Raw genomic sequence first — 27,221 nt, forward strand, 5'->3', positions numbered from 1 at the left:
GAAGAATAATGTTGGAAATGAATAAGGCAGAAAATGAAAAAAAATCACAAATATATGGAGATTAAAGCATACGTTCTTAAATTATGACTGCTTCAAATAATAAATTAAGAGAGAAATCAATAAGTATTTCCAGACAAATGAAAATGAGGAGACATCATATCAAATAGTGAGATATAGCTAAGGTAGTCCTGAGAGGGAAATTTATAACTCTCAATGCTTACATTAAAAAAGAAAAAAGAGCTATTAATAAAATCAAAGACCTAACTGCACACCTGGAGGAACTAGAAAAAGAACAGCAAACCAATCCCAAGGTAAGCAGAAAGGAAGAAACGATGAAGATTAGAGCAGAGCAGAAATAAATGAAATGAAGAAATAATAAAAAAAGAAAATCAACAGAACCAAAAGTTGGTTCTTCGATAAGATCAACAAAATCAACAAATCCTCAGACTAACAAAGAAACACAGAAAGAAGATGCAAATAAATACATTCAGAGATGAGAAGGGGAACATTTCCACTGGCCCAGAAGAATTTAAAGAGGTCAGAAGTGGATAACAAATGTATGCCAACAAACGACAATGTTAATGATGTGGACAAATCGCCTGGTATATTCTTTCGTCTTATGTTTGCCCCAACTTGTGCCCTTCAAAGTTGGATTGGAATAAATAGTGATTAAAAAAAACAACAACAGATATATATAGGAATAAACTTAACCAAGGACACAAAGTGCCTGTATTCAGAGGACTACAGTGTATTGCTAAGGGAAACCAAAGAAGACTTAAAAAAATGGAAGAACTCTCTGTGTCCATGGTTTGGAACTCCAAATATCATTAAGATATCAATTGTACCCAACTGATCTATAGATTTAATGCAGTCCTGATAAAATTCCTAACAGCCTTCTTTGTAGAATTCGAAAAGAAAATTACCAAATATATCTTGATGGGCACTTGTGCCTGAGTGCAAAAAATATCTTTAAAAATAAGAATGAATTTGTAGGACTATCTAGGACTGTAAAGAAATTATTTTAGCTATAGTGGTAAGTCTGTAATGGCATGAAGATAGATAGACTGATGAGTAAAATGAAATCATGAGTTCAGAAATACTCTCTCACATATATGGTCAAGTGATTTTTGCTAAGGCTGTCAAAGCAAAGCAGCTGGGTCAGATCAGTCTGGTCAACAAGTGATGCTGGGAAAACTGGATTTCCAGATTTACAAGAAAGAAAGAGGATCCTTATCTAACGCCATATAGAAAAGTTGAATCAAACTAGTATAAAGACCTAAATATATAAACTAGTACTATAAGAATCCTAGAAGAAAATTTTGAGAAACCACTTCAAGGTATTTGGTATTTGGTGATCTCTTGGAACTTACACCCAAAGTACAAGCAATGAAAAATGGGACTTTCTCAAAATGAAACAATTTTGTTCATCAGCCTTTGGTAAGAGGGTGAAAAACCAGAAAACATTTCTGCAATAAAGGTTTTATTTCTATATTATATACAGAAGTCAATTAACTCAACTATAGAAAGACAAGCAACGTAATTAATAATCAGCAAAAGACTTGAATGGACATTTTTTTTCCGAAGAGGAAACACAAGTGGCCTAAAGCACATGAAATTATGCTTAACCTCACTATCTTTTAGGGAAATGCAGATCAAAACTACAATGAGATACCATTTCATGTCTTGCAGAATGGCAGTGATTTGGAAAAAAAATAGAAAACTATGTGGGCTGGAGAGGTACTGGAGAAATAGGAACACACCTTCACTCTTGGTGGGAGTGTAAAATGGTTATATCTCTGTGGAAGGTAGTTTGGCATTTGTTCAGGAAGCTCAATATAGAACTGCCCTATGATCCAGCAATCCTGCTACGAGGAATATATTCAAATGGACTGTAAGGAAGGATGTTAACACATACTTGCACACTGATGTTCATAGTGGCATTACTCACAACTGCTAAAATATGGAAACTACCCAAGTGCCCATTATCTAATAAATGGAGTAACAATATGTGGTATATAAATATAATGAAAGACTATTTAACAGTAGAAGAGACACCCAGAGAAGCACATGACAACATTGTTGAACTTTGAAGATATTCCATTTAGTGAAATAATACAGCCACAAAAAAGGAAGAATATTGTGTGTTCTCACTGACATCTACTAAATGTGATTAAGGAAGCTTATGGAGCTAAACTATGGAGTATAGGTTACTAGGAGAAAGAATGTTGGTTATGAAGGGGGAGATGATAATGAATGTATATAAAATGTTTAATAACAATGAATGTAAATAGGCTGTAATGAATAGAGTTGATGGTATCACACTATAATGAGTATAACAAGAACTTGATTTACAAATGGGATTGTACTTGAAAGAGGTAATCTAGGGAGGTTAATATTAACTGAAAGACAGCTAAAGGTTAATTAATCTAGGGGATGGTATAACAGTAATTTTGGTGATAGATGAGGATTTTGGTTAATATGAACAGAAGAATGTTCTACTACCAGGTGTTAAGAATATGGTGATACATGGGGAAAATATCAACAATGTGACTTCTAGACTCTAGTTACCAGTGATATTGCAAAATTTTTGTAGCAACAGCAAAGATGGTACTAAATCAATACTGAAGGTAAAAAAAAAAAATTACATGGGGTTTAGATTTATTAGATATAAAAATAATTACGCATTTTTCTTCATTAACAAGGAGACATTGGTCATGTCATTTAAGCAATCTGTGTTAATTTTATCTTTCTAGAAAAACAGCAGAGAAAGGATTGAGTTAGAGTTTAGGATAAAAGAAGATAAACGTGCCTGCACAGACCTGCACAGAAATTTTTATAGTAATGCTCCATAATTTGTTAAGCTGCCATTTGTCTGTTATTTTATTTTTTTAAGTTGAGATAAAGGGGGGGGAAGGGGGGGGGGGGGAAAAAATCGATGGATGACGTCATCAACGGAGCGACAGAAGAAATGCCTGAAAAAGAAAGCGCCCCAGTGATTCGGTGAATTTTCCAAACCAACTCTTGACGGGAGACAAAAGAGCTGCACCAAACAGGGAATCAGAAAAAATGAGCTTTATTTGGACTTACTAACAGGAGGGAGTATCGGGAGAAGGCGGTCTGAAGAATGGAGGTCGCGCTTTGCGAAAAAGGTAGGAAAGAATGAGGGGCAATATGAAGGGTCTCTCCTAGGGTCACATGAAGCACACAGATGGGGTCTAGTGGTGTTATGGTAGGAAGGAAGTTACCGCCTGGAGAAGATTACAGTTTATGATACCATCTGTATGTTCTTTTCCCTCTGGGGAGGGTGGTTAATCTTTAACTTCTGTGTAGGTGACGCAGGCAGCCACGTGTTACAGGCTTTGTTTCAGTTAAGTGGGGAGGGGGGGGGCTTGGCTCCCACTGGGAATAATATAAGGGGAGATTCCAGAACTATGGAGGATGGTAGGGACTGGAGAAGGACTCCACAAATGCTGAACTGAAGCGAGAGAAATTACAGGCAGGTAGGAAACTTCTCTCCAGGACCTGCCAGTCCTCTTCCCTTCCCTCTCAGTAGGTCTTGTGCAGAGCTTGGGAGTTCCCCTGAGGCAGCAGGCAGCCTCGGCCCGACTCACCACAGAAATGCATTTTAGACTAACTCACTTGAGTGAATTAGTATCACACGCATTTCCAGGCACAGAGATCCAAGTGCACGGAGATCCAAGGTAAAAAAATATCTGCTGAGAAATGCGGAAAACAAAAGGGCACCTGAACCGAGTTTGGGGAGTAAAACTGCTGCAGAATGGCAGTGGCTGAGAGGTGCACTCACTTAATCCAGTTACTGTCAGCGGGACTCCCTAAATGCAGAAAGGGCTGTAGTGGATGGACTCAACTTTCTGGAATGACCCCATAAGACTCCAGAGGCAGGATAACCTAGCAGGGAAGAAACTTGAGCCAGAAAGCCCCAGGGAGGGGGGAAAGTGGGAAGATTTAAACTGAACTGCTGTAAGATTGTCGGATCCCAGAAATGAAAAATGTAAGGAAAATGGGGCACTGAGTGAAGAAGAGAATTTAAACACACCATAGAAGTTGGGGAATATATTCTGCACAAATACAAACACATCAGATCAAGATTCCTGCTAAAGAAAGAGAGGAGTGAAACTGTCAAATTGTGAAAGATTGTTATTTGTCAGTTCTGGGGAAAGGAGCACATACAAGAGACAGGAAAAAAATGTAAGGATAGTTGTCCAGTGAGAAGGTTTAGACTGGTCATCCACTCCTAATGGGCTGTAAATGGATGAAGTGCACATTGCCCAGACATGTACCAGCTATTCGGGGAATTTACTGTCCAGGAAACTATTTTATGTCATTTCCACGATAAAAATATTGCCTGGAGAACAGTGTAACTACAGATAAGGTAATGTAGTGTACATAATTATTGCTAGGAATACTATTATTTGTCCTTGTATCTTAGTGTCAGTGGTATTGATACAAATGAAGAGCTGACCAAGATTTATTTGTGTTGTGAATATCTTGCAGATCCAGTGTCTTAAACATGAAAGTGGACATGCATTTTTAAGGTACCCTGTAGGTCATGGAGGCATATGGACTATTATAGAAATGTTTGCAAGCTCTTCTATGATAACTGTATAATTCTTTAGACTAGTTGTAACTATACTGTCGTTGAAACTGAGCAAAAGCAAGTTCTTTTCTCCCAATGAACTTTAAAGACCAATTCCTGAAATACTGTGATTTCAAGAGAGATAGAGTTTATTTGCTAGTCTAATAATGAGGTCTGGGCCCAAAGGCCCAAAAATCTGCCTCCCTGACTTTGAGGAGATTAGGGTTTTTATGGATTCAAGCAGGGAAGGGTGGAGTGGTTACCATCACAATAGTACATATACACAAGTGTAAGCCTCACATTGAAATAACCATAAACAAAGGTGAGATCAGAGTAGAACAACCATCAGAACAGTAAGTATACATACACAAGGCTGAGCCTAGTTTGAAATAACTATAAAGACGGATGAGGTTGATCTAGGCAGTTTCATTAAGTTCCGAATTAGCTTTTGACTTTTCTATAATATACTGAAAAAATAAGAGAAAATATCAATGTAACAATTCAGTGTTCATAAAATTTTCTTATTTTTATATTTTATAAAAATATGTTTTCTTATCTTTTATTTAGAAGATACCAGAAATTGAACCTGGACCTTGTACTTGTGGAGCAGGTGCTCAACCACTGAGCTACCCGCACTGCTTGTTAATTCTAATTCTTGGTTACAATGTTACAGGTCCAAGAAAGCTTAAAGCAGAGTAAAGAAGGACCTTGGCTTTATTATTCATATTTGATATGAAACAAATAGTACAGTTTGAGCCAAAGAAACTGAAGCATTTGGGACAAGAAAGAAATTTGTTATCAGCAGAACAATGGGGTGTGCTGCAGTGTGGTTGATAAGGAACTATGGTGCCAAATCCAACAGTGTATGAGGTTACCTCTCTTTGAATGTCCTGGGAGAAACAGACAGTGACATTGTGTTTCCAGGCCAGTGCAAGGACAGAGCGTAGGGAAATATAAAGATTTTATTCATTTTAGTATTATTAAATTGTATGTGAGGACTTCTTTATGTGATGACATGATTCATCATCTTGGGAATAAACATCGTACTGTGTGAAATGCTCCACTTCAATTCTTGGCTTGTTTTATTTTTAACTCTCAATAGTTATGGTTAAGTCCAGTAGTATGATGGATCATTTTTGTTGAGTGATACAGATCCATGGATCAATACCTGTAACTAAGTTGCAGTGTCAGAAGTTAGGAGTACTTGGCAGGGTTCATTTTAATGAGGCTGTCAGGCTGTCTTTACCTGTGTCATTTCCAGTAGACTCATTATCCTGCTGTCAGGTTATGATTAATGGGGTAAAGGAAAGGTGTCCTTAACCTTCTGAAGATAATGTTTAGCATATGCACTAAGGATTTACAAATTGGGTCATATTATATTGTGACTTTAAGTTATAAGTTCTCAATTTTGTTCGCAGGGACAGGTCTACTAGTAACAATTTCATATGGGAAGAGTTTGTTTCCAAAGGGAATGCTATGAGTAAACATGACGGCAAAATTTCAAATTCTGGGCCAGGAAAGGCCAGATTCTTCAGTGTATGTATGTATGTATTTATTTATTTATTCTTCTCTTCCATACCCTTGTGTCAAGGGCTGACTCTTCAGGGTATTTAGACAAATTTAACTTAAGTTTACAATTACAGTTGTTTTAATTGTGGTTACTGTGACCTGAAATTATGCAAGACCATTTTTTAAAAATATTCCAGATCAGTCCTTTCTGTGTGGGCCTCTATCTTAATCATGGCAACCACTGATACGAGTAAAATGGCAGAGAGGACATAATTAACTTGTCCACAATTTTTTAGGAGGTCTTGAGGATCGAACCCAGGACTTGATACATGGGAAGCAGGCATTTAGCTACTGAGCTACACCTACTCCCCTGTCCAGAATTTTCAATAAGCACACCAGAAAAAGTGAGGAACCCTCTCTTGGTTTCCATAACATGCTGAAATCATAAACTGAAGTAAAAGCATATCTATCAATACAGATGTAACAGAATTTCCTGCAGATAGAAAGCAGGCTTCTATAAGAGCGCAGAGTTCAGCCTTTTTAGCCAAAGAAAATTGTGGAAGGCTACCTAATTCAATCAGTACATGGTAACCACATAGCCTTTTTGGAATGTAACATTGAAATTTCTAGCACATGAAGCATTTAGAAATAGGATGACATCTGGGTTGCTCATAAGGGCATGTATGGAGACATTAATTTTGAAGTTAACAGTTTACAGTCAGGAGGTATCCTCTCTTTGGGTAAAGGTTGCAGAATAATGGGGTTAAGAACATTGCAGCATTTTAGGTGAAATACCAGGATCTCATAAGAAATCAGTTTCCAGGATGAAAAAAATTAGGACTGTACAGAGTTAAGTTGGCTGAGGCTTTGATTTGGCAGCTCTTTCTATCACTTTAACACAATTTGGGTGAGCACAGGTAACTGCAGCAAGATGAGGCCTCTAATACACAGTATATTTGGAATTTCCTCTTAATTTAACATTCCTAAGACTTGCTCATATAACCATTGACTCCAGTTATTTCCTGTTAACAAAGAGGACAGATCCTGATTGAACACATGCAAATAATTATGGTACTATAAATATAAGCAAAAGAGTTTTTAAATTCTGGCGAGGTCAGGCAAGGAGCTAAAGTGAATGTTTTATGAATTATAGATTACTAAATTCAGTAAAGGATCCCTTTTATCTAGAAAATAGACCAAGAAAATATTAGCAATAATTACAAGAAAACTATAATCATTCTTTATCAGTTCATTTTACCCTAGGTAATTAATCCTTGTTTCATTAAATATTCTGTTTTCAATATCATGAACCTATCAGTTTCTTCATTAGAATTCTGGAGATCATGACTCAGTACTGTTGTATTCGCTCAAAGTTAATTAAGTGATGTCATTCATAGCTAGTGCCTCTGAGACTTGCCATGGTCTTTCCATAGGTCTCTGAGACAGTCTTTTTTTTTGCTGAAGATGAAGCACTCTAGGCTATAGCTGATAGCAAGTGTTTTCATAAAGCACCAGAATAAAATCTATCTGTAGATGACAGAACACTGAAAATGAAAATGACCATAGTTAACTGATTGTTGTTTTACAAAGTGAGCAATCAGGTGAAAGTTCATGAAACATTATTCTTATAAGTGAACTCATGGATACTACTATTTTTGTACAATATCAGACATATTATTGCTTATGCAACTCATGAAAAGTGAGGCTATTGACAAGTCTCTAAGGCCTTTATATAATTGCTGAAATGTTTACACTAATAAAGAACCAAAAGTAAGTATGTAGCAGCTGAGGTGAGGGACCCATTAGATGATATTTTTGCCCTCCTCTCCCACCCCTTGTGGTTCAGTGATGAGCATTTTTCCATGTGTTTTTTTGCCATTTGTGTTTCTTCTTTGGACAAATGTCTGTTCAAGTCTTTTGTCATTTTTTAAGTGGATCATTTATCTTTTTATTGTTGAATTGTATCATCTCTTTTTATATCTTGATTCTTAAACCCTTATTGGAAATGTGATTTTCCAATATTTTCTCCCATTGAGTTTGCTGCCTTTTCACCCTTTCGACAAAGTTCTGTGAGGTGCAGAAGTGTTCAGTTTTGAGGAGGTCCCATTTATCTATTTTTTGTTTTGTTCCATATGCTTTGAGTGTAAGGACCAAGAAACCAGCACCTACTCAAAGGTCTGACGATATTTCCCTACATACTTTTCTATTAGTTTTATGGTCCTGGCTTTCATATTTAGGTCTTTGGACCATTTTGAAATGGTTCTTGTATAGGGAGTAAGATAGGGTCCTCTTTTCATTCCTTTGGTTATAGATACCCAGGTCTCCGATCACAATTTTTTTAAGAAATTCTTTTGTCCTGTTAACGTGGACTTGGTAGGTTTGTCAAAATCCAGTTGACCATAGAGATGAGGGCTTATTTCTGGACTCTCAATTCTATTCCACTCATTGATCTGTCTGTCTTTATGCAAGTACGATACCGTATATGTTTCAAGGTCAGGCAGAGAAATACCTCCCATGTCACTCTTCTTTTTTTAGTACGCTTTTGACATTTTGGGTGCACATTCCCTTCCAAATGGAAATTTGATTGGTATTACATTAAATCCATAAATCAGTTTGGTAGGATTGACATCTTCAAGATATTCTTCTAGTCCATAAACAGGGAATGTCTTTCCATTTGTTTAGGTCTTTTAAAATTCCTTTGAGCATTGTTTTATAGTTTTCTTCACATAGATTTTGTACTTCTGTGGTCCAATTAATCCCTAGGTTTCTGAGTCTTTTTAAAGTGGCATTTCGAGTGGCTATTTAAGGTGGCATTTCTCCCCTGATTTCCTCTTCAGATTGTTCAGTACTAGTGTGCAAGAACATTACTGATTTTTGCATGTCGAGTTGGTATCCTGCCACTTTGCTGAACTTGTTCATCAGCTCAAGTAGCTTTATTGTAGACATTTGGGAATTTTCTAAATAGAAGATCATGTCATCTGCAAATAGAATTTTACTTCTTCTTTTCCTGTTTGGGTATCTTTTCCTTTGTTTCCTAGTTTAATTGCTCTAGCTGGTACATCTAGCATAATGTTGAATAACAGTGGTGCCTTTGGGCATCCTTGTCTTGTTCCTGATCTTAGAGGGGAAGTTTTCAACCTTTACCTATTGAGTATGATGTTGGCTGTGGGATTTCCATGTATGCCTTTTATCGTAATGAGGAATTTTCCTTCTATTCCTATGTTTTGAAGTGTTCTTATCAAGGAAGGATGGTGGATTTTGCTGAATGTCTTTTCTGCATTGATTGAGATGATCATGTGGTTTTATTCCTTCAGTTTTTCAATGTGATGTATTACATTAATTGTTTTTTAGCACTGAACCGGCCTTATATACCAAGACTAAATTCCACTTTGCCACAACGTATAACACTTTTGATAACCTGTTGGATTCTATTTGCTTAGTATTTTGTTTATAATTTTTGCATCTACTTTCATTAGAGAAATTTTTCTATAATTTTCTGTTCTTGTAGTGTACTTATCTGTCTTTGGTATTAGTGTGTTGTTGGCTTCATAAAATGTGTTGGGTAATATTCTCTCGTCTTCAAAATTTTGGAAGAGTTTATAGAGGATGGTGTCATTTTTTTTTAAACTATTGTTAGAATTACATGTGTAGACATCTTGTACAGGATTTTCTTAGTTGGGGGATTTTTCAGGATTGTTTTGATCTCTTTAAATGTGATTGGTTTGATAAGTTTTTCTGTTTCCTGTCACATCATTGTAGGTTGTTTGTTCATTTCTAGGAATTTGTCCATTTCATCTAGGTCGTCTGGTTTTTGACATACAGTTTCTCATAATATCCACTTATGATCCTATTATTTCTGTGGGGTTGTTCATAACTTCACCCTTTTCATTTCTGATTTACTTATTTGCTTCTTCTCTCTTTTTTTCTTTGTTGTTCTGTCTAGGTTTTTGATAGATCTTCTCAAAGTACCAGCCTTTGATGTTGATTTTCTATATTGTTTTTTTATTGTTGTTGTTGTTTAATTTATATCTTGTCTAAATATTGTTATTTCTTTCCTTCTTTTTGCTTTGGGAGTAGCTTGCTGGTTTTTTTTCCTAGTTTCTCCAGTTCTTCAAATAGCTTTTTTATTTTATTTGTGTTCAGGGCTATAAATTTCACTCTCAGGACTCCCTTTGTTGCATCCCATTAGTTTTGATAAGTTGTGTTCTTGTTTTCATTCAGCTCAATATATTTACTGATTTTACTTAAATTTTCTTCTTTGACCCAGGGATTATTTAGGAGTGTGTAGTTCTGCCTCTAGACATGCGAATTTGTCTATTATTGATTTCCAGTTTCTTTCCATTATCATCTGAGAACTGGCTTTGTATAATTTTAATCTTTTTTATTTATGGAGACTTGCATTGTATCCTTTTTGGTCTATCCTGGTGAAAAATCCAGGAGCAGTGAAGAAGAATGAATAACCCAGTGAATTTGAGTACAATGTTCTGTATTGTCTCTTAGGTCTAACTTGGTTATCATGTTACTCAAATTTTGTTTCCTTGTTGATCTTCTGTCTAGTTGTTCCCTCTAATGCTGTCAGTGATGTGTTAAAGTCATCAGCTATTATTGCAGAGCTGTCGATTTCTCCCTTCATTTTTGCTAGAATTTGCCTCATATGTTTTGGGGCACCCTGATTTAGGTTCAGATATATTTATGACTCTTTTTCCTTTCTGATAATTGCCCCTTTTATTAATATATAATGACCTTCTGAGTCTCTTTTAAGCAGCATATGGTTGGCTCATGATTCTTTACCAATTTGGTCACCCTTTATCTCTTGACTGGGGAGTTTAATCCATTCACTTTCAATGACATTACTGTAAATGCATTATTTTTTTACACTATTTTATTCTTTGTTCTCATATGTTATATCATATTTTTTTTCTGTAATTTTATTCTTTTGGTTATCCTTTCTCGTATTCCTTCTTCTATACTCTCCTCCTAGCCTTTCTCTCCTATCTTTTTCTTTCAGGCTCTAAAGCTTTCTTTACTATTTTCTGCAAAGTTGGATTCTTTTTTACACACTTTTTTTCTGTTTGTTTGTGAACATTTAAACTCACCCTCATATCTGAAGGACTATTTTGCTAAATACAGAATATCCAGTTGTCAGTTTTTCTCTTTAAATCTCCTAATTTTCATACCACTTTCTTCTTGCTGCCATGGTTTCTGATGAGAAATCCACATATCTGTTGAATGTGATGGCTTTTTCCTCCATTGCTACTCTCAGAATTTTTTCTTCATATTTGACATTTGACATTTTGAGTAGTATGTGTCTTAGTATAGGTCTGTTTGCATTTTTTCTAATTGGAGTATGCAGCAGTACTTGGACATGTAAGTTCATTTCTTTCATGAGACTTGTGAAGTTTTCACCTATTATTTCTTAACTTCTTCTGCCCCTTCTCCCTTCTTTTTCTCTGGAACTCCTATGATATGCATGTTGATGTATTTCATGTTATGATTCAACATCCTGAGTCCCCACTGAAGTTTTTCTGTTCTTTTCTCTCTGTTCTTTTCTGTCTTCAATATCACTTATTTTTTTACTCTGTTAATGTGAGTCCTGCTGTTATATACCTGTAATATGTTTTTTTCTTGTTTTTTTTTTCTCTTTATTTTTTTAATGTTATATTCAAAAAAGATGAGGTCCCCACATACCCCCAACCCCCGGTAATATGTTTTTGATCTCACCTATCATGTCTTTCATTCCCATGATCTCTGTTACTTTTCTATTGAGGATTCAAATCTTTAGTGTTTTCTCAAAGTCTTCTTGATGTTGTTTAACTCTTTGGCCATATTGTCTTTCAACTCATTAATTTGATTTTAGAATTTGCATGCATCTCTTTGAGTTGTCTTTAATCCTGTGTCTCTCCTGGACCTTTGATTTATTCCTTTTCTTGGGCCATGTCTTCCTTTTCCTCAGTATGGCTTGTAATTTTCTGCTGATGCCTACATATCTGATTAGGCTGTTGAGTTTACTCAGCTGCCAAATTCTGTTTATTTTCTAGGGTTTTAGTGGCAGGAGGCAGTGTGTTACTGCTGTTCCTTGATTCTTGGTTCAACCTGTCTTGGTTCCCTAGGATTGTCCCTATTGGTTTCTCAAAACTGGCCCCTCAACCAAATTTTGGGTTGCAGATGCTCTTCCTAGGACTTTGGGAAGGGAAGCTGTAAAGACCAGAAAACAAGCATCTCTTACTTATTTACTTTTAATTCCTAATATGCAATTCCTGGGTGAGCCAGAAGATGGTGCTCTTTGGCAGCCCTCGCAGCATCATCAACAATCAGTCCAAGTCTTTGAACTGTTTTTCTGGGAGAAAAGAGAGTCCCATATCTTTCTCTGATGATTTTAGATAATGCTAGACAGGAAGTTCAGTCTTGAAAGAAGAGGTCTCCCAGGACCTGGTCTTTTCTGCTCTAGGAGACACTGTTCCAGAGCTGGATCCCTGCAAGGACTCAAAGAAGGCTGGGGAGGACACCCAGCTGAATCATTATAAGATAAGCATTTTGTTTGGGTTAAAAAATAGATTCGAGAGCAATAATCTCTGAATAAAATACAAGTACACTAGGAACTTTTGACGTATTTGTTCATGAATGGCAAGGATTAGGGCTTGCCGTCCTCACACAAACCTTGGGAAGATGCCAAAGATCCATAGCATAAATCTTAAAGAAACTAAACTTAGTAATACAGGGTAGGCAACCTTGCCTTCAGGTTGAGGTTACTACTTGAGATGTTTTGCAGCAAACTGTAAAGTTTACCATGGTTCAGGAGCTTACCGTGCACACCCCACATGGTGTGCAGAAACCTCACACAGACTCTCCAACCCAGATTAGGGAGTCCCAGAGCAGCATGGATCCTGGCTGACTTGGCCAAATTGATACTATCAGCATGGCTCTTTCTAATAGAAGGACTTCTTGATCCAGTGCAACAAAGGAGAACCAGGTCTCTCAGTGAGAAGGTGGTTTATTTTGAGTGCACAAGCAAGGAACTGGGGGAATCTTCCCAAAACCAGTTCTGTGTGAGAATGTGAGTGGTGATTTTTATATGCAAGGAAGGAAAAAACAGAAAAATACAAGTGAAGGCTATGTGGCAATTTTGCCATATCAGCAAAGATGCAGAATTTCTTGTTATGAGAAACAGGATACACTCCTTAATTTTGTTTTTTCTCCAGGACTTCAGCCTTATTCTTGCTAATTCCACTTTCAGTAGTTAAGCAATCACATCAGAGTTAGATCTTCATGTGCAGGCGCCGAAGTTCAGGCTTTTCATAAATCCCATTTCTGCTGACCACTCACATATATCCAGCTAAGGGGGATGCCATTGATTTAGTGAGCCATAGTGTGCCATGTGATGCCATTTGATCTCATTTTACAGCTCAGTTTATTCTAAGAAGGGGTATTGGACATTTTTTACTGCTTATGTGGGGAAAATTCTTCTTTTTTTTTTTAATTATTTATTATTATTTTTTAATTACATTAAAAAAAATATGAGGTCCCATTCAACCCCACCGCCCCCGCCCCCCACTCCCCCCACAGCAACACTCTCTCCCATCATCATGACACATCCATTGCACCTGGTAAGTTCATCTCTGAGCATCACTGCACCCCATAGTCAGTGGTCCACATCATAGCCCAGACTCTCTCATGTTCCATCCAGTGGGCCCTGGGGGGATCTACAGTGTCCCGTAATTGTCCGTGAAGCACTATCCAGGACAACTCCACGTCCCGAAAATGCCTCCACATCTCATCTCTTCCTCCCATTCCCCACACCCAGCAGCCCTCATGGCTACCGTTCCCACACCCATTCCACATTTTCTCTGTGGACACTGGATTGGTTGTGTCCATTGCACACCTATGTCAAGTGAGGGCTTAGATTCCACATGGGTACTGGATGCACTCCTCCCGCTTCTAGTTGTAGACACTCTAGGCTCCATGTTGTGGTGGTTGACCTTCTTCAACTCCATGTTAGCTGAGTGGAGTAAGTCCAATAAATCAAAGTGTAGGAGCTGAAGTCTCTTGAGGCTCGGGGCCTGGGTGTCATATTATCAGTCCAGAGATTCAAATCCCCTACATATATCTTAAACCCAGCACCAACTACAATTCCAATAAAGTAGCATGCAAGTCTTGTGAAAAGAGATCCCCTCTGAGTCCAATTCCATCACGCAGAAACACCAGCTCCAAAGAAGGGCCATCTGTCATGGCAGTGAACCCCTTCTACCATGACCATAGAACCCGTGGGTCTCTTTATCCCTCAAAAGAACCAATACCTGGGGTTGTATCTACCTTATCTGTCTCTTAGACTCTGTTCAGTTGTACATAGGGGTATTCCTTCTGACAACCTCCGGACTCTTTTTTAGAGACTCACAGCCTTATAATCTCATTTCTCCTTTCCATTTCCCCCTTACATTAGGTCAAACTGCTTCCCGAAGTCATGTTATTATATGTAGACAGGTATATTCTGCTGTTCCGCATTGAATCTTTAATTCAAGGTCATTTTCTAGTTGCTTCTTCAGCTGGTATGTGGTAGTGATCCCTCGGTGCCAGGGAGGCTCATCCCCGGGTGTCGTGTCCCACGCTGGGGGGAATGCATCGCATCTACATGCTGAGTTTGGCTGTGAGAGTGGCCACATTTGAGTAACATGAAGGCTGTCAGGAGGAAACCCCCAGGCACAATGCTACTCTAGGCCTTGTTCTTATTGCAGGTGTATAGGCTCAAAAGTGTAGCCATTAGTATCAAGAGCCCACTGTTGGGCCCTCCTTCCTTCCTGGTTCTTGCCGTTGCACCTGGAGGATTGCCGCTGCTCTCCCAGGGCCCACAACAGTGACCCCCCGGCCAGGAGCCCAGTACCCCCCCAGCTGTTGTTTTTAATTGTTTCCACTATGAGTATATATAGACATTACCATATACCCTGGGCATATGCCCTGTATAACTCCCTGTCAACCATATATATCCTGTCAATAACATCCCATATCAGTATTCCTCCGCTGCCATTGTTGAACCACTCTGTGATCCAAAACTTCCCGTAAAGTGAATCCCAACATAATGTCAGCTTCAGAAGAGTCTTAGATCACCGAAATTCATATATACAATATACAGTATTTCCCCAGATCCACCATAAAACCTTTTCCCTTGCACAGCAATAATCTTTTAACTTATTCATACCATATTTCCTGAAACTGATGTACAGATTCCAAAACTATAGTTTTCAAACAAGGTGACATTTGTGCTTACTATGTGGTCCATACTTTAGGTTGTACAGTTTTCTAAATTTTTTAGTTATCCTATGTTTCGTCTTATGGTTTTCATTATTAGTCTGTTGTCCCCTATATGTTTTTGGTGTAATATTAGCTGTTTTATATTCATCCTCGTGTACTCTCACATAACTCCTCTTTTGCCCCCTTATTTACGTTTGTTCCATCCATTGCACATCCATTTTCCCCTCCCCTTAGGGCCCACAACGCCTGCCAATCTAATGCCCTGGGAGCCGTCCTTTCTCATGAGAGATACAGTTCTCTCTATTCGATGGCATTAGTCTTCCCCAGGATATGGGTCCACCCCACCCAATGGTAGAACCCACCTTGGCAAAATGAGCCTTCAGCTATTCCCTCCGGAGTCCGTCCTGCATCAGACCATACCCCCTGAGCGTCCTAACCAGGTAACCCTCCTACTTATACTTTGATACGTTTTACTCAACATTTAGTTCTCAACGAACTTCTGACACTCTCCCATGTTCGTATGTTGCCCCTCCCTCCCACCTATTTCTTGGACCATATTACCCCTCTTCCCATCCCCAGCCCCCCTCAAACCCAGAAAACCCCACCCGAAGGTAACCCCTTGCCCCCATTTTATCTCTTCTTTGTGCTCATACTTACCGCCAGCTCATCACAGATTCCACCCCTGCAGACATTAACTCACATCCTTCCTCCACCCCCCGATTTCCTGTAAGCCATTTTTCCAGACTCTAGCTCTCTGAGGCAGTTAACTTATTTCATATCATTGAGGTCATATAGTATTTGTCCTTCAATGCCTGGGTTGCTTCACTCAACATAAGATTCTCAAGATTCATCCATGTTATCACGTGCAATTGTAGTGTATTGGTTCTTGCAGCTGAGTAGTATTCCATTGTGTGTATATACCACATTTTATTGATCCACTCATCTGTTGATGGACATTTGGATTGATTCCAACTTTTGGCGATAGTGAACAATGCTGCTATGAACATTGGTATACATATATCGGTTTGTGTCCTTGTTTTAAGATCTGATGGGTATATACCCAGCAGTGGTATTGCAGGGTCATATGGCAAATCTATGGATAATTTTTTGAGAAACCGCAAAACTGTCCTCCAGAATGGTTGGATCCTTCTGCATTCCCACCAGCAATGGATGAGTGTTCCCCTTTCTTCACATCCTCTCCAGCATTTGTATTCTACTGTTTTTTTCATGGCTGCCAATTTTATGGGAGTAAGATGGTATCTCATTGTAGTTTTGATTTGCATTTCCCTGATAGCTAGAGATTTGGAGCATTTTTTCATGTGCTTTTTAGCCATTTGTATTTCTTCTTTGGAGAAGTGTCTGTTTAAATCTTTTTCCCATTTTTTAAATGGGTTGTTTATCTTTTTGTTTACGAGATATATGAGTTCTTTATATATGCAAGTTATAAGTCTCTTATCAGATATATGGTTGCCAAATATTTTCTCCCATTGTGTGGGTTCCCTTTTTACTTTCTTGACAAACTCCTTTGAGGTGCAGAAGGCTTTAATTTTGAGGTAGTCCCATTTATCTATTTGTTCTTTTGCTGCTCGTGCTTTTGGTGTGATATTCATGAAGCCATTTCCTATTACAAGGTCCTGTAGATGTTTCCCTACACTGCTTTCTAAGGTCTTTATGGTCTTGGCTCTTATATTTAGGTCTTTGATCCATCTTGAGTTGATCTTTGTATAAGGTGTGAGATGGTAATCCTCTTTCATTCTTCTACATATGGCTATCCAGTTCTCCAGGCACCATTTGTTGAATAGGCCATTCTCTCCCAGTTGAGAGGGTTTGGTGGCTTTATCGAATATTATATGGCTATATACATGAGGTTCTATATCTGAACTTTCAATTCGATTCCATTGGTCTGTGTGTCTCTCCTTATGCCAGTACCATGCTGTTTTCACTACTGTAGCTTTGTAGTATGTTTTGAAGTCAGGAAGTGTGATTCCTCCTATTTCGTTTTTCTTTTTCAATATGTCTTTGGCTATTCGGGGCCTCTTTCTATTCCAAATAAATTTCATCGTTAGTTTTTCTAGTTCCTTAAAGAAGGCTGTGTTGATTTTTATTGGGATTGCATTGAATGTGTAGATCAGTTTTGGTAGGATAGACATCTTAATAATATTCAGTCTTCCTATCCATGAACAGGGAATATTCTTCCATTTATTTAGGTCTTCTTTGATTTCCTTGAACAATCTTGTATAGTTCTCGATGTATAAGTTTTTTACCTCTTTAGTTAAATTTATTCCTAAGTATTTGATTTTTTTATTTACTATTGTGAATGGTATTTGTTTCTTGATTTCCTCCTGATCTTGCTCATTATTGGTGTACAGAAATGCTACTGATTTTTGCGCATTGATCTTATAACCTGCGACTTTGCTAAACTCATTTATGAGTTCTAGGAGCTTTGTTGTAGATCTCTCAGGGTGTTCTATATATAGGATCATGTCATCTGCAAATAATGAAATTTTGACTTCTTCCCTTCCAATTTGAATGCCTTTTATATCTGATTCTTGTCTCAGTGCTCGAAAAAGTACTTCCAAGACAATGTTAAATAGGAGCGGAGACAATGGGCATCCTTGTCTTGTTCCTGAGTTTAGAGGGAAGGATTTCAGGATTTCTCCATTGTAAACAATGTTGGCTTTACGTTTTTCATATATACTCTTTATCATGTTCAAAAAGTTTCCTTGTATTCCGATCTTTTGGAGTGTTTTTATCAGGAAGGGGTGCTGTATTTTGTCAAATGCCTTTTCTGCATCTATAGATATAATCATGTGGTTTTTTTCTCTCAATCTGTTTATATGGTGTATTACATTGATTGATTTTCTTATGTTGAACCATCCTTGCATACCTGGAATAAATCCCACTTGGTCATGGTGTATAATTCGTTTAATGTGTTGTTGAATACGATTAGCAAGTATTTTGTTAAGTATTTTTGCGTCTGGGTTCATTAGAGAAATTGGTCTGTAATTTTCCTTTCTTGTGGTGTCTTTGTTTGGCTTTGGTACTAGGGTAATGTTGGCATCATAGAAGGAATTAGGCAGTGTTCCTTCTGTTTCGATTTTTTGGAATAGTTTCAACAGGATTGGTGTTAGTTCTTTCCGGAATGTTTTGTAGAATTCACCTGTGAAGCCATCTGGCCCTGGGCTCTTCTTAGTTGGGAGATTTTTAATGACTGATTCTATCTCTTTACTTGTGATTGGTTTGTTAAGATCATCAATTTCTTCTTTTGTCAGTATGGGCTGCTTATGTGTTTCTAGGAATTTGTCCATTTCCTCTAAATTGTCATTTTTGTTGGAATAGAGTTTTTCAAAGTATCCTCTTATGATAGTCTTTATTTCTCTGGGGTCAGTGGTGATATCACCTTTCTCATTTCTTATTTTGTGTATTTGCATCTTTTCTCTTTTTTTCTTTGTTAGTCTCTCTAAAGGTTTGTCAATTTTGTTGATCTTCTCAAAAAACCAGCTCTTGGTCTTGTTTATTTTTTAAAGTGCTTTCTTATTTTCTATTTCATTTAGTTCTGCTCTTATCTTTGTTATTTCCTTCCTTCTTCCTGTTGGGTTACTTTGTTGTTGTTTTTCTAATTCCTTCAAATGTGCAGTTAGTTCTCCAATTTTTTCTCTCTTTTCTTTTTTGATATATGAATTTATGGCTATAAATTTCCCTCTCAGTACCGCTTTTGCTGCATCCCATAAATTTTGGTATGTTGTGTTATCATTATCATTTGATTCAAGGTAGTCATTGATTTCTTTTGAGATTTCCTCTTTGACCCACTGTTTTTCTAAGAGTGTGCTGTTTAATTTCCAAATTGTCGTGTGAAGTCTGGGTCTCTGTCCCTTGCAAATTTCCAGCTTCACTCCACTGTGGTCAAAGATATTGTTTTGTATGATTTCAATCTTTCTGAATTCATTAAGCCTTTCTTTGTGGCCTAGCATATGGTCAATCTTGGAGAATGTTCCATGTGCGCTTGAGAAAAATGTATATCCTGCTGTGTTTGGGTGTAATGATCTATATATGTCTATTAGATCCAGCTCTTCTAATATACTGTTCAAATGTTTTGTTTCTTTAGTGATTCTCTTTTGAGATGTTCTGTCCAGAGATGATAGTGGTGTATTAAAATCCCCCACTATAATTCTAGATGCATCTATTCTTTCACTTAGTTTTTCCAGCATTTGCCTCACATATTTAGAGACGCCCTTGTTAGGAGCATAAATATTTATGATTGTTCGATCTTCTTCACAGATTGTCCCTTTCACTAAAATATAGTATCCTTCTTTGTCTCTCACAGTTGTTTCGCATTTAAAGTCTATTTTGTCTGATATTAATATAGCTACTCCTGCTTTTTTTTTGGTTGTTGTTTGCTTGTATGATTGTTTTCCATCCATTCATTTTCAACCTCCATGAGTCTCTGGGTCTAAGATGTGTCTCTTGTAGGCAGCATATAGATGGGTCGTATTTCCTTATCCAGTGTCCCAGTCTGAATCTTTTGATAGGTGAGTTTAATCCGTTGACATTCAGTGTTATTACGTTTAGAGAGTTATTTATGGTAGCCATATTTTGGTTGGATTTGTGTTTGTTATATTTTGTTTGTATTATTTTGTTTTCCACTTCTATTTTTGTCTTTCTTGTTGCTTTTACACTCTCCTCCATCTCTGACTGTCCTGTTTTTTCCTTTCTTCCTGCAGAACTCCCTTAATAATTTCTTGAAGGGGAGGTTTCTTGTTGATATACTCTTTCACTTTCTGTTTATCTGTGAATATTTTGAACTCTCCATCATTTTTGAATGCTAGTTTAGCTGGATAGAGTATTCTTGGTTGAAAATTTTTTTCCTTTAGTACCTTGACTATATCTTACCACTGCCTTCTTGCCTCCATCGTTTCAGATGAGAAATCAGCACTTAATCTTATGGAGTTTCCCTTGTATGTGATGGTTTTCTTTTCTTTTGCTGCTTTTAGAATTTTTTCTTTGTCTTGAGCATTGGATAATTTGACAAGTATATGTCTTGGGGTGGGCCTGTTGTGGTTTATGACCAGTGGAGTGCGCTGTGCTTCTTAGATATGTACATCTGTCTCTTTCAGTAGATTTGGGAAGTTTTCATTCATTATTTCCTGCAACACTCCTTCTGACCCCTTTCCCTTCTCTTCTTCTGGAATGCCTATAATACGTATGTTTGAGCGTTTTGCGTTATCATTCAGGTCCCTAAGTCCTATCTGGATTTTTTCTTCCTTTTTATTGACCACTTCTACTATCTGTTTGATTTCCAATGCACTGTCTTCCACATCACTAATTCTCTGCTCTGCCTCTTCTAGTCTGCTGATATTTGCTGCAAGTGTATTTTTGATTTCTTGAATTGTGGTGTTCATTTCCATCATATCTGTTATTTTTTTGCGCATGTCTACAATTTCCCTCCAAGTGTTGTCTTCATGCTGTTAACCTCTTTCGTTACTTCATCAAATTTGTCGGTGATAAATGTTCTGAGATCTTTCATTGCTTGTTCGAAGTCCTGCCCCCCTTCCTGATTTTTAGGTTGTTGATTGGATTCAGCCATGTATTCCTGATTACTGGTTTGGTTTGTAGATTTTTGTTGCTGTCTTGTCAACATTTTTTCTTGACGGGTTTAATCAGTTCCTTAGCTTCTTTGTCTAGTCTTGGAGATTAATTAGCTGTTGTTTTTGCGTAAGTGTTATATCTTCTCTTTGTCACTTTGTTCTTATTCCAATTTCTTATTGCTAGTTAAGCTCACTTTAAAGGAAAGTATTAGTGCTGGGGAAAGGCAATTATGTAAGGAAGGAAAAAGTGTGAAGTAGTATTGGTGATATATGTTAAGAAAGCAACAATATGAGTTCTGGGAGGATGGAGGTTAGATCATGTAGATTGTGTAGAGTTATAGTAGTAGGAAAGTACCTATAATGAGGTAGACGACTGAATATGGGAGGAATGTGGTACGTACTAAGAGGCTATTGTTTTCGTGAGAGAGGGAAAGAGAAAAGAAAGGTAATAGTTTCAGGGACGAATACCAGATGGAAAACTAAACAAAGGTATTAGAAATTAAGAGTTAGACACTTTGTGGATCAAAGAAAGGGAGATGGAATATAGGAGAGATAGCAGATGGTGGAGGATATCAAGTTGTAGGGGAAAGGGGATAGTGTAAATAGGCTAAATCTATTCACAGAGAAATGAGGCAGTGGAGGGTGAGGAAACCCAGCAAATGTGAGGTATTTCCTGTAGGACCTATTGTATTATTAAGGTAAAATAGTATAAGAAGAATATTGGGGACAAGAAAGAGAGGATTAAAAACAACAACAACAACAACAAGAACAACAACAACAAAAAATAAAAAATAAAAAAAAAAACAAAAAACAAAGAACAGAAACCCCGCCACCAGGCTCGGCTGGGCTCGGCTGGGCTCAGCCGGGCTCAGGTCCCCCGCCCGCCGCCCGCCGTGGCTCGGCTGGGCTTGGCTGGGCTCGGCTGGGCTCAGGTCCCCCGCCCGCCACCCGCCACGGCTCGGCTGGGCTCGGCTCCCCCGCCCGCCGCGGCTCGGCTCCCCCGCCCGCCGCGGCTCGGCTCCCCCGCCCGCCGCGGCTCGGCTGTGCTCGGCTGGGCTCGGCTTTCCCGCCTGCCGCCCGCCACGGCGCAGCGCGGCCTGGCTCTCCCGCCCAGCACGGCGCAGCTGGGCTCGGCCGAGCTCGTCTGGGCTCAGCTCCTTCGCCCGCCACGGCTCGGCAGGGCTCGGCTGGGCCCGCCTGGGCTCGGCTTCCCTGCCCGGCACCTACCGTTGCGCAGCGCGACTCGGCTCTCCCGCTCGCCACCCGCTGCGGCGCGGCCGGGCTCGACTGAGCTCAGCTGGGCTCGGCCCCCCCGCCCGCCGCGGCTCAGCTGGGCTCGGCCCCCCCCGCCCGCCGCGGCTCGACTGGGTTCGGCTGGGCTCGGCTGGGCTTTGTTCCCCTGCCCGCCGCCCGCCGCAGCGCAGCGCGGCTCGGCTCTTCCGCCCGCCGCGTCGTGGCTCAAATCCCCCGCCCGCTGCCCACCGCCGCCCAGCTAGGCTACCCTGGCCGCCGCCTCCTGGGGCTCGACGCGGTGGTAGCTGCCTTGGCTCCGCCTACCCAAGGAGGGAATCCTCCACACGTAGCTGGGATCTCCGTGTATATTTCACAGACGGATCCTCTGTGTTACCTTCCCTCCAAATCGATGTCCAGACACCTCCGGACCAGGAAAAATCCCGAAAAAGCCCGGTCCCAAAGAGTCTCCAACGCCTCCCAGCCGATTCCCCCCAGGAGCTAGTAACCGGGAAGTTCACTCAGCTGCCATCTTGCCTCCTCTCTCTCGGGAAAATTCTTAATACACATTTTTCCAAGTATCACGTAGGGTAGTTTTTGGGCATTGGAAATGTTCTTTATGATTTTGTGGTGATAAAGATGGCCATTACACATTTTGTTAAAACCTATAAAATTGCATGTTGCAAATTGTAAAACCATAATGTAAACTATAGACCATACTTAGTAGCCATACTTCAATATTTGTTTACCAATTATAACAAATATACCACACTCATATACGATGTTATTAATAGGAAAAAAATGTGAGAGTGGGAGAAGGTGGGTTGTCTGGGAATCTCCTATGTTTTTGATGTATATTTTCTCTAATCTAAAGTGCCTTTAATGTAAATGGATTAAAATCTCCAGGCAAAAGCAGAAGTTGGTACAATGGAGAGAAAGTACGACCCAATTGTGCTATGCTCTCTTTAAAAAATTTGCCCTTCATTCAAAGACATATGCAGCTTGAAAGTGAAAAGATGGGTGAAAAAATGCCATGAACTTGCTATCCAAATTAGTCTAGGTAGGATGGCTAGACTAATATCTGACAAAACAGACTTTAAGCCAAAAATTGTTAAAGGGACAAAGTGGAACAGTAAATACTGATAAAGTGTCAATTCAACAAGAAGATGTAACAATTAAAAATATGTATCCCCATATCAAAAACAAAAGCAAAAGATATACATCTGCCTAAAAGCCAAGCCCCAAAATATATGAAGCAAATACTGACAGATAGGAAGGAAGAAATTGATGGTTCTATATTAATAGTAGAAGACCTTAATATACCACTTTCAGTGATGGATAGAATATCTGGACAGATCAATCAGGAAATACTTGACTTGAATAATATACCCTAAACAAACTAGACCTAAGAGATGTGTAGAACAATTTACCCCACAACTGAATACACATTCTTCTGAAGTATACATAGATCATTCTACAGAATTGACCTTAGGTTGGGTCACAAAACAAATCTCAATTAATTAAAAATTAGGCGGCAGACTTGGCCCAATGGTTAGGACGTCCATCTACCACATGGGAGGTCCGTGGTTGAAACCCTGGGCCTCCTTGACCCGGGTGGAGCAGGCCCATGCTCATGCTGATGTGCACAAGGAGTGTCGTGCCACGCAGGGGAGTCCTACGCACAAGGAGTGCACCCCGTAAGGAGAGCCGCCTGTCACGAAAAAAAAGTGCAGCCTGCCCAAGAATGGTGCCACACACATGGAGAACTGACACAACAAGATGATGCAACAAAAAGAAACACAGATTCCCGTGCCGCTGAAAACAACAGAAGCGGACAAAGAAGATGCAGCAAATAGACACAGAGAACCGATAACTGGGGTGCGGGGGGGGGGGGTGGGCGGGGGGTAGAGAAATAAATAAATAAATCTTTTTTAAAAAATTATCTAAGTCATACAATTTATCTACAACCATAGTGAAATGAAGCTAGAAAGCAATAACACAAGGAGAATTAGAAAATTAAAAATATGTGGAAATAAAACTTTGCAGTCTTAAACAACCAATGCATTAAAGAGAGAATCACAAGGGAAATTAGAAAATATCTGGATAGGAATGAATTTGAAAACACAACATTTTACAATTTGTGTGATGCAACCAGGGCAATGTTGGGAAAGAAATTTAAAACTCTTTATGTTTATATTAGAAAAAGAAGATTTATAATAAGATACTTCAACATTAAAAGACCTAAAGAAGAGAAAATTAAGCCCATTTTGAACAGATTGAAGGAAAACAAAGATTAGAAAAGAGATAAATAAAACACACGATAGAAAAAAACAAAAATAGAAAATCAACATAATCGTAAATTGTTTCTTTCAAAAGATAGAGGTAATTCAGCTAGCCTGATGAAAAAAAAGGAGAAGACATACTGACTAAAATTGGAAATGAAAAGAGTGCCCTTATTACTAACTTCACTAAAAAAGGACAATAAGTATACTATGATTAACTGTGCACCTCCAAATAAGTGAGCCTAGATGAAATGGACCAATTAATCCTACAAACACACAAACTCTTTACACTGACTCCAAAAGAACAGGAGAATTTTAAAAACCATAACTAGTAGAAGGATTGAATCAGTTATCAAAATCCTCTCAACATAGAAAAGCTAGGACGACTTAACTTCACAGGAAAATTTTAACAAACATTTAAAGAAGAATTAACACTGGTCCTGCTGAAAGTGTTCTCAAAAATTGAAGAGAAGGCAAACGAAACTCCTGAATTCATTCTAAGAGGCCAGTATTACCCTAATAGCAAGGCCTAATAAGCATAGCATATTTTTTAAAATTATAATATCTCTTCTGAATACAGTTGCAAAATCTCTCAACAAAAATATTAGCAAACCAAATCAAATGCACAGTAAAAGAATTATACATCATGACCACGTAGGATTTGTGCCAAGTATCAAAGGGGTTCAACATAAAAACATCAGTTATTGCAACACAACACATTAACAGAATGAAGGAAATAATTAATGCGAAAAAGGCATCTGACATAGTCCAGCACCCCTTCTAGATAAAAATGCTTAGGAATCTAGGAATAGAAGGAAACATCCTAAACGTGATAAAGAGTATATATGAAACAACCACAGCTAACATCCTACCGATGATGATAAACTGAAAGCTTTCCCTCTACTATCAGGATCAAGACAAGAATGCCCCCTCTCACCAGTGCAATTCAACATTGTACTAGAATTGGGCAAGAAAAAAAAATGCATCCATATTGGAAAGGAAGAAGTAAAATCTTCCCTATTTTCAGATGACATGATACTATATGCAGAAAATCCTGAAAAGTCCATGACAAAATACTTAGAGCTAATAAATGAATTCTGCAATGTGGCAGGATAGAAAATCCAAATCCAAAGTTCAGTAGTATTTCTATACACAAGCAGTGAACAATCAGAAGTAGATATCAAGAAAAAAATTCCATTTATAATAGCAACTAAAAGAATTAAATATAAGGGAGTAAATATAATCAATTTGTACATAGAAAAATACAAAATACTGCTTTAAAAATCAAAGAAGTCCTAAATAAATGGAAGGCATTTCATTCATATAATCTGGAAGACTGATTATTGTTATGATGTCATTTCCATCCCAAGTGATTTACAGATTCACTGCAATCCGAATCAGAATTCCACCAAACCATATTGCAGATATGGAAAAGCCAATCATCACATTTACATGAAAAGACAAGGGGTCCATAATAGCAAAGCCATCTTGAAAAAGAAGAATAAATTTGGTAAGACTTATACTCCTGATTAGAAAAATTGTTACCAAGGCAGAATAATGAAAATAGCATGGCACTGGCACAGTGACAGACATGTAGACCAATGGAATTCAATTGAGAGATCAGAAATCAATCCTCAGATTTATGACCAATGGATTTTCTCCAAGCCCACTCTTGGGGAAAGAATAGTCTCTTCAACAAATGTTGTTGGGGAAACTGGATCTCATTCCTTAAAAAAAAAAAAAAACTCAAAATGGATCAATGTCTTAAATGGAAGAGATAGAACTATGAAACTATTGGATAAAATGCTTGGGGAATAGCTAAGATTTTGTTAAGCAATGTTTTCTTAGACTTTAAGCCTAATGTCCATGCAATGAAAGAAAAGAAAGACACAGTAGAACTCATCAAAAGTAAAAACTTTAATGCATCAAAGGACTTTATCATGAAAGTAGAAAGACAACCTATCTAAGAAAGAAAATATTTGGAAACAACATATCCAGTTGTTTTAGTTAATCAGAGGGCTGCTGGTACAAAGTACCAGAAATAGTTTGGCTTATACTAAAGGGATTTATTTGGCGTAAAAGCTGTAATTCCAAGGCTGTGGAAAGTCCAACTCAAGGCACCATAAGAGGTGTTTTCTCACCAAAGTTAGTTCCATATGATGAAGCAAGATGGCCACCAATCTCAGGCAATGTGTCCACCTTTCTGCAGATGTAGATGAACCTAGCATAGTCTTGTCTTTTACCAGATCTTCCCTCTCAGTCTCAGTGCTTCTGTTCTCTTCCCAAGCTCATCTGTAAGCAATCAGGCATATGGCTCAGGTCTCCCTGGGCCTCTGTTCTTTGAGCCTCTCAGGAGATTTTCCCATTGCAGCTCAGTTTTGGGTGAAATTGGAGTCCTTTCTTTTATCATTCAGGATCAAGTATGTGGTTTCTTTACCTGTGTCTGTTCTCTCTCTCTATTTCTGTTTATATCAGGCCCAGTAAGAGGGATGAGACTAAACCTGAGTCATGCCTCATTGACATAGTTCAATCAAAAGCCTTTTACTGATCTTATCAAGTAATTCAGTCAGAGGCCCCTCAACAGAATTTATTGCAATCAAAGGGAATCACACCCTCTGGAAGACTTTAAAAACATAATCTTTCTCTTTTTGAGATTCATAAACTAATCGCAAAGTACCATACTAATGAATAATTAATATCCAGAATATATTTTTAAAGTTCTTCAACTTAACAAGAAAAACAAAAACAACCTAATTGAAATATGGAAAGAATAGT

At 38.3% G+C, this 27,221-nt stretch overlaps 1 protein-coding gene across 8 annotated transcripts in view; it reads left to right on the top strand.

Annotated features, from left to right (window-relative positions):
- Positions 1-2,934: 2,934 nt before the first annotated feature.
- Positions 2,935-27,221, top strand: part of LOC101430519 (zinc finger protein 596-like) — a 52,797-nt gene continuing 28,510 nt past the window's right edge. For 2 of the 8 annotated variants that reach the window (XR_011645922.1, XR_011645927.1), the window contains exons 1-2: positions 2,942-3,149; positions 6,016-6,137. Coding sequence is in view for 1 of the 8 variants with exons in the window: in XM_023584780.2 (XP_023440548.1) it covers positions 3,125-3,149 (25 nt within the window). In the remaining 7 variants the exon portion in view is untranslated. Of the gene's footprint in view, positions 3,150-3,389; positions 3,501-6,015; positions 6,142-27,221 lie in introns of those variants that run through there. The other 6 variants (XR_011645921.1, XR_011645926.1, XR_011645923.1 and 3 more) reach the window with 6 other exon arrangements.

The sequence above is a fragment of the Dasypus novemcinctus genome, chromosome 16, assembly GCF_030445035.2.
Source record: "Dasypus novemcinctus isolate mDasNov1 chromosome 16, mDasNov1.1.hap2, whole genome shotgun sequence".
Taxonomy (NCBI): Eukaryota; Metazoa; Chordata; class Mammalia; order Cingulata; family Dasypodidae; genus Dasypus; species Dasypus novemcinctus.